Source organism: Barbus barbus (assembly GCF_936440315.1).
Source record: "Barbus barbus genome assembly, chromosome: 20".
NCBI lineage: Eukaryota > Metazoa > Chordata > Actinopteri > Cypriniformes > Cyprinidae > Barbus > Barbus barbus.
In genome coordinates, this window is record NC_136748.1 from 25983857 (window position 1) to 25991882 (window position 8026).

An 8026-nucleotide genomic window follows, 5' to 3' on the forward strand; every position below is an offset into this window, starting at 1 on the left:
TGTCCTCATTTGTAAGTCGCTTTGGATAATGCCTGTTGTTCATGTTTTAAAATGATCTGAATTATTACAGTGCTGATATCGTTGGTCTTTAGTTGCACTGACAGTTTCCTTGAAGCCCTTGCTTTGTCCTCATCTCACTGTCATGACTCAGAAGAAAGATTGGAAACTTAAACTTCTGCTGAATCTGTGCCAGAACTTCATCACTAGAGCGTGTTCTCCACTTCACTTCACTTAGAAATGAGTGTAGGCTGGGGTCAAAGCGAACCCGATCTTGCTACACAACACAGTTATTTAATTAAAAGGCTCCTCGGTTTTTCAGGGTCAAAAAATGTGTGTCGGCTGTCAGCAGTTCAGAGGGGAAATGGGTGTGAAATGTGTGAGAGGGATTGTTTTGGGGGCACCTACAGCATTGCTTCATAAAACAGATAAAAAACAGAACCACACGCAGTTCTGAGAAGCTGCCAGAACGAGCCGGAGGCCCAGGAAGGCATTAGTGACACTGAGACCGCAGCGTGGGAGTCTGGGTAACAGACAGGGTGCTGACTAAACCAAGTATTACGGCACGGGGAGGGAAAGGGATGGGGTTCAGCAGGATTGGGTTGTAATGGAGGGCTTTGTTATGAGTCTGAGGGTTCAGAGTCAAAGGTGGATGTGTGAGGGACGGGGTGGTTAGAGGTGATATAAAGGTGAGCGTGCGGTCAGGGTGGTAATGTCTTATAGGTGATAGTGTGAGTCTGGTGTAACCAAGCATGTTCCCATGCTCTGGAGGTGAGGTGTCACATAAAGGGGAGATGCAGAGACACAGAATATTCTTATACATCAACATGTTTATGAATGGTATTTATTAAGAAGAGGCATTTTTTAGTGGCAATGTAGGGGGAAAACACAAAAAAAAAATTAGTTCTCAAGGGTTGATCTTGAAGCTTATGAACTCAAGAAGCTTAATTGAGTAGTTTTTAATGTATTTTAAAGTTTTTAAGGTGAAATGTAATTTCTGCACCAGCAAATGAACCCTCCTCCTTATCTGCGATTGGTAGAATACTCTTTTTTTTTTTTTTGAGAACAAAAAAATATTTATTCCAATTGATTTTGTTTTTATTTTGTTTTATGTTTTATGACTGGAAAATAAATATGTGTGACCATTACTTTATTTTATTTTCAAAAGGTTTATATCATCATGATAACATAATTGAGTGGAAAAATAATACGCATCACCATTATTCAATTAATTTTTTTATTTAATTTTATAATATTCAAAAGGTTTATGCATAATATAAAGCAATTTATAAATTTTAAGAAATTTGTTTTTCAAAGAGTCCACTTCTTTTTATTTACATAGTATTTAAAAAAAAAAATAGCATAATGTTATGTAATATGTTATATTATATAATATAATAGTGATTATAATAATTTGGACTTGGACTAATTTGATGGGGAAAAAAATGTTTTTATAATGACATTTCTGAGTTTGAGAAGATACATGAGTTTATTGGGGGTTTTCACAAAAAAAATAAATCTAAGAATATGTTTCCATTTAATCTCACTGCTGTCAATTAGAAATATATATTTTTTTTATTAAATCGGTAACACTTTATGATAAGATCCTGTCTGTTAACACTGAATTAACTACAAACAGTACTTTAACAGAAATGTATTAATTTCAAGTTGTAGAAATGAACATGAGTTAATGTATTATCAATTAACATGATTTAATAATGAGCAATATATTTATCAGTTAATATTACGGATGTTTTTAATTACTACTTTAAGCATCAAGAATGATGAAGTAAGTAATGTAAACAAGTTGTACCTTACTGAAACTACAACCTTCTCGATCCGGTTCAGAAATGCATGTATTCAACACATGCCGCCATGAATGTTAAAAAGTCTGAGTGATGGATTAGACATTGATCAACTGATTGTTTTATATGCATTCTTGCGTAAACTGTAGCATCAGCACTACAAACAACCTGACTTGACTGCTGCTCAGAGATTGATATTACATGACAAAAGCACTTTTAATGCATGGAGATGTAAGATGCAGATTACAGCACGGGGCTTTGTTAATGTGCCGGCCAGATTAATGATAAAGGCTATTGTCTTTCCTGGGTGCGGTGCTTCGTCACAGCTCACGAACAAGTTGCTGTTTGTGAGGAGATAGAAATCACAATTTAATATTCCTCCAAAGTGGTCCCGGCAGAGATAGGGCTCTTTGTTCTTGGTAATGATCCAGCGTGGAGATGAATAGAAAGGCTGAGCTAACACTAATGGGAGTATTAACAGGTCGCTGTGGCGTGCCGCCCCTCCTCTGGCTGTTGCTATAGCAACGGAAAGTGCCGGTTCAGGCAAGACCAGTGATGGAGGATGGACTTCATCAGAAACATGCTGTGGTTGTGTTGGTCAGGGTGATTTAGTTGTTTAAAGCTATTGTTATATTTGGTTGGTGATTTATTTTTCTTGGAGAAATGAGCTTCTGACTGCGGCAGCTTTCACTGAGGTTGTATAAGGGTTGTGAAAGCATTTACGCTGTGTTTGTTCTCTCGAATCATTTTCTTCTCATTTGGTATATATCAACAGGCAGGCCTATCTATCAAACTATTTATTAAAGTCCACTAATGTGCAGAAATTGTTGCTTAAGGGTGAATTTGAATTAAAATAATTTCTACTTGTATTAATGGCTTTGGCGAATATAGTGTCTGGCATCATTTAGGTTAATATGAAATAAAAATAGTCCTGTGTCCCATAAATTAATGGTAAAATTGTGCAAGAAGAATACTGAAAATTAAAAATTTATGGTTTTTGCTAATGGAATCATCATTATTATTCCTGATTGCATCTTTATTATTATTCCCCCTAAAATTGAAAGTTAATATTTCAATAATTTCACAACTGATTTGCATGGTCTCTAATGTTGTTTAATGATCACATTGACATGCAGGTAAACAAATATAAAATATTTTATATGTAAAAAATGTAAATGTATTCATCTTAATTTGACATTTTTATGATTTAATGAATAATTAGTGTTTCATCAGCTCATAAACCCTCTGAAGTTATTTCATTGACTCTAATTTTGGAAACCCTGAAGCAATGTGATGTTGAGTGCATTTCAGAAAAAATAAAAAACAATAGATTATATTTTATTTCTCTTTTCAAAGGAATACAAAATAGTCAGAATATATATCCTAAAATAAGTAATCTGAATTGCATGATACACACACACACACACAGAGAGAGATAATGTAATTCAGATTACTCATTTTATGTTCTGATTGCTTTTGGATTACTGTCTACACTGCTTGAACTTTCTTTAATTGCTTGCGTTGTGTTCTTTTTTTGACAGTTCTTGTATATAATATAATTTCACATCCATCAAATCCTTTCACATACCACGAGCGCTTGAATTCTCATTCTTTTGTTGTAACGTTTACAGAGTCTGATATTTCTAGACATTTTTAAAACTAGCAAAATCACAAGGGTCTTTAAAATGAAACCAAAGGAGCTTAAAGCATCAATCTCTGCTATTGGATGACCTTGGACCCATAACCCATGACAATAAAATTCTGCACTGCGTGATGAAGACTGTCCCAGCAGACAAATATTTCCCAATACAAGCATGCCCGGACTGACTGAGCTTCTCTGTACAAAAACCCCTGAGAGTTTTAAAGAACTGTAAGTGCTCGTCTTCATCATTGCTTTTACTGCCAAAGGTTTGACCTTTAAGTGAAAGTCAGTCAAGGCCATGAAGATGAAATCTGCAAAATGATGCAAATGATGTTAAGAAATACTTTTAAAAAAATACTTAAAATCCTCCTATGTTGTTATCTTTCTCTTTGTGACTTTATGTCATGGTTTTAGAGCGGCAGACAGTCCTGTTTGCCCGTCTCAGCAGCGGATCACCCGTAAGCCTGGCCTGCTGCCCTCGGCTCAGTGCGGATGAATGGGAAATGTGGAATAAAGGCTTTTCTTTCTTACGCTTCTGACAGGAACATCACCCTCACGCTCCTGCAATATGCTGATGTTAGCATGCTTCCTGCCAGGATCACCGCTATTAATCTGATGTGCTCAAACACTATATATAAAAAATGTGATAGAAGAAATGTTGATTTCTTCAGAGGCAGTTGGAATATAAGACAGGATCATATCATGTTTTTGTGTCTTGTACAGCAGTCGTCTGGCGTATTTATTTCTCCAGGGGAAGTGTTAGTATTTCTACTTGCAGATGCTGATCTAAAGTACATTTCTTTACTACAGTTTGCCTGGTGTGACCTGAAGTTTAGTAATAAGTGTGGTTGCTAATAGTAACCATATTAGAAACAACAAATGTTATAATTAATGTCATCTGTCTGATTAAGATAATATTTCAAGCAGATAAAAACAGAACTTTTTAAATTGATGTCAATTATAAAAAAAAAATATATAGGTATTTGGTAGGATTAGGGATGTAGAATATGGTCATGCAGATGTATGCTTTATAAGTAATAAACAGCCAATATGGTCCCGAAATTGCTAGCTGTCTTTCTAGGGTGAACCTCCAGTCATTAGCCAAGATTTTTAAGCACTAAACCACAAAACAGAAAAAAGCACGGCCACTTGAAAGCTCACTTTGTTACCATTACCATTTATTTTGCCAGTGCTACAGTAATCTTGTGTTTCCTCGCACAGATTGTACTTCAGTGATCCTCATCCGTCCAGAGCGGTGGAGCTGCTGCGGGTGGGGAAGCTGCAGCACTACCTGGGCAGACTGGAGGAGGCTCAGGGGAGCTTCACACAGGTCTGTTAGCACACCTATAACTGACTGCAGAGAGATCAGGAGCATAATGAGACCCTCGATGGTCATCAGCTGCATTCTGCCCTGCAGTCTGATTGTTGTCTAAACGGTGGTATGGATGTCTCCGCATTGACTCCACTGTCCGTCTGCTGCTGTTAGATTAGATTTAGTGATTTAAAGGTAGTCGGAGTCAGGCAGATGGCAAAATGAGGACAAAAATGTTGCAAAATGCTTTATCTTCTTGATACTTATAGAGCTTTTATTATCCTGATGCTTAAATCACAGCCTTTATTGATTTTATGAAAAGACTGTGACATAAATATGACATAAATAAGACTCCAATATTTTATTTATAATATAATATGATATAATAATATAATTTTAATATATTATAATAATATCATATCAGTTTATCTTTAATTTTAACTTTTCTGCTACATTTAGAGGATGTGGGCCAACTTAAAAATAATATAGGTAACACTTTAGAATAGGGAACACTTATTCACTATTAACTACGACATTTCCCTCAATAAATTCCTAATTTGCTGCTTATTAATAGTTAGTAAGGTAGCTGTTAAATTGAGGTATTGAGTAGGATTAGGGATGTAGAATAAGGCATTAATAGGTGCTTAATTACTACTAATAAATGGATAATATTCTAGTAATATGCATGCTAATAAGCATAAGTTAAGAGACCCTAAAATAAAGTGTTAATATAAAGTAATTTAATATAATATACTATAAGCATTTTATCTTTAATGTTAACTTCAATGCCACTAAAATTTCACTCACATTTAGAAGATGTTGGCCAAATTATAAACTTATATATATAAAAAAAATAATAAACTAATAAATGTAGAATAATAAATGTTAAATTTAAAACACTAAAATTTACAGAAATATAATAAAAGGCACCAAAAGTTTAATAATATATAATATAAGATATAAATATTATCTTTAATTTTACTTTTAATTTTACTGCCACATTTCATCCATTAAAATTTCACCCTCGCTTAGAGAATATGGAGCAAATAATAAAATTACATCACTGCCTTCACTGGGTTTATGAAAATAGAAATATAATAGGCATCAATAGTTTATTAATAATATATAAAATCATATTTAATTTTTTAATGTAATGTAATAATTAAATTTTATCTTTAATTTGACCTTTTAATTATAATGGAAGAGTGTTTGAGTGAAGGGGACCCACGTTAACATAATGGCTGCTTTCAGTCCTTTAAATGAATTTTCTTTCCTCACATGACAGTCGTTTAACTCAAGCATCTCTCTTGCTCCCGCTCAGGCCTATGACATCATGAAGGTGACCCACGGGACGGCTCACGCTCTGACTAATGAGGTGAGGAGAAAAGTGAGCGAGTGCCAGGCTGAGCTGGGTCGAGTCTAGGCTGATGTGTGCCATCATACAGAGAGCGACTGTTGCGGTCCCGCCACAGCCCCAAACTCCTCTCCCACAATACTTTGACACGCTGGCTGTCAGTCAGCACGCCGCTGTATTTGCTCTCAAATGGGATGTTTCTGGATGGTTGTGTCTGCCACCTGCTTTTGTGCCGCTATGTATCAAACCAGCTGCTTTAGAATTCAACTGAAAAAAAAGAATATTTTTCTCTGCTGCTTCTACTCCGCTTGCCAGAGGAAAAAATCTACATTACTCTACAGTGATTTTTCAGTCCATTTCAGATTGCTCATCCCATTTCAGTTTTTTTTTTTGTGGAATTCATTCCACTTTTTTATATTCTGAATTCGTTGCAATAATGACAGAGTTCAACTTGCTGTCCGCTTCACTCAACACTCAATCCAAAGTATAGTATATATTATTCGAAACAAAGTCGTACGTCTAGGTATTTTGACACCAAATTAGTGTTTGCAAAAGGAAAAATACTGCTAAATTTAAATGATAAACTTAAAGAACAGTGTCACTTTTCAAATGTGCAGCTATTACAAAGTCTGAATGATTGGGTCACTGCATTTTTTATTTGTAGCTGCATATTCTTAGATTCATAAACATATACAGTATGTGATATATTAGTATTTAAATGCATCTGATTGAGTATTCAGTAAATCCTTACATTAATATGTTTCTTGTTGTTCTGGTCACTTGGGAGTTAATAAAATTATTCAAATATGTGTTATTTTAGTATTATTTAAATTTTATATATACATTTATTTTTTGAAGTTTAGGTTTTCCAGCTAATATTTTTCTCTTTTTTTCCCCCAGATGTATTTCCGTTACAAACAAAGATTTTTAATAGTTATAGTTTTAGTTAACCATAACAACACTGATTATAATATGACATTTTAGACTGACATTTTAAGATTTAGCTGCCTTGCTCTACATAAAGGAATGATATTTCACCAGAATGTAAGGTCTAATGGAAACAAGAATGGAAATGTTTTATTTGAGGTGTGTTGTTTGGAAAATCTATTAGCACATTAGTACATTTGCCCAAACTATTGTGAGGTACTGTAGTAGCTTTTCAAAACTGTTTATTAAACTTTGACTTAATGACCCTTAAAAATGACTATAGATGACTTTAGTGTGATTTTGACTCTCACGTAATTAACTGTTGGGAAAGCAACAACTGCTGTGCTTCATAAAAGCACTCCAAACAACACACACCTCAGATTTGTGCTTCAGTTTCTCATCATTAACTTCAATCATCAGAGTTGCTCTGGCAAGACCATTCCATTCGCTCTGATTTCATAAACATATTTCAGCAGCTGCTTTGTGTTTTTATGCTCTGCTTTTACCATCTGGGTTGCGTTATTGCAGTAAGTACTTCATTTGTAATGTGGGTCAGTAAATATTCCCATCACATCCCTTAATATGTTGAATCAAATACAGTTTTTAAAGATGAAAATCATATTAGTACGTTTTAACACTTATCACAGTTAAGTGAACGCAAGGGATAATTTCAATAATTTCAATATTCTGGTTTGAACAGATGCTGCCATTTATATGCAAACATGAAAAAACATTTTATTAAGAAATGTTCCAGGTGTTTCACTAATCAGAATGCTTTCTTGTGAATATTGTTTTAATTGGTGAAAAAAATGACCTTAATATGACTTGCTTTTGTATTAATGTAATATACAAGGACCTGGCTTTTGTTAATAATATCCTTTTTGTTAATAATAATATTCACATCCTTCAGGAAGTGATGTCATTTTGGTGGTAAAACAACAAGTGATGTGTAAATAATCAAATTATTAATAAAGTTTGTGTCTGAGCTT

General features: G+C 34.3%; 1 protein-coding gene across 1 annotated transcript in view; it reads left to right on the top strand.

The window, feature by feature from the left end:
- LOC306885965 (histone-lysine N-methyltransferase SMYD3-like) overlaps window positions 1-8026 on the top strand; it is a 164958-nt gene extending 156932 nt beyond the window's left edge. Inside the window, exons 11-12 of the mRNA XM_079442802.1 lie at window positions 4666-4774; window positions 6078-8026. Coding sequence (XP_079298928.1) covers window positions 4666-4774; window positions 6078-6179 — 211 coding nt within the window. The 3' untranslated portion in view covers window positions 6180-8026. The remainder of the gene's footprint in view (window positions 1-4665; window positions 4775-6077) is intronic.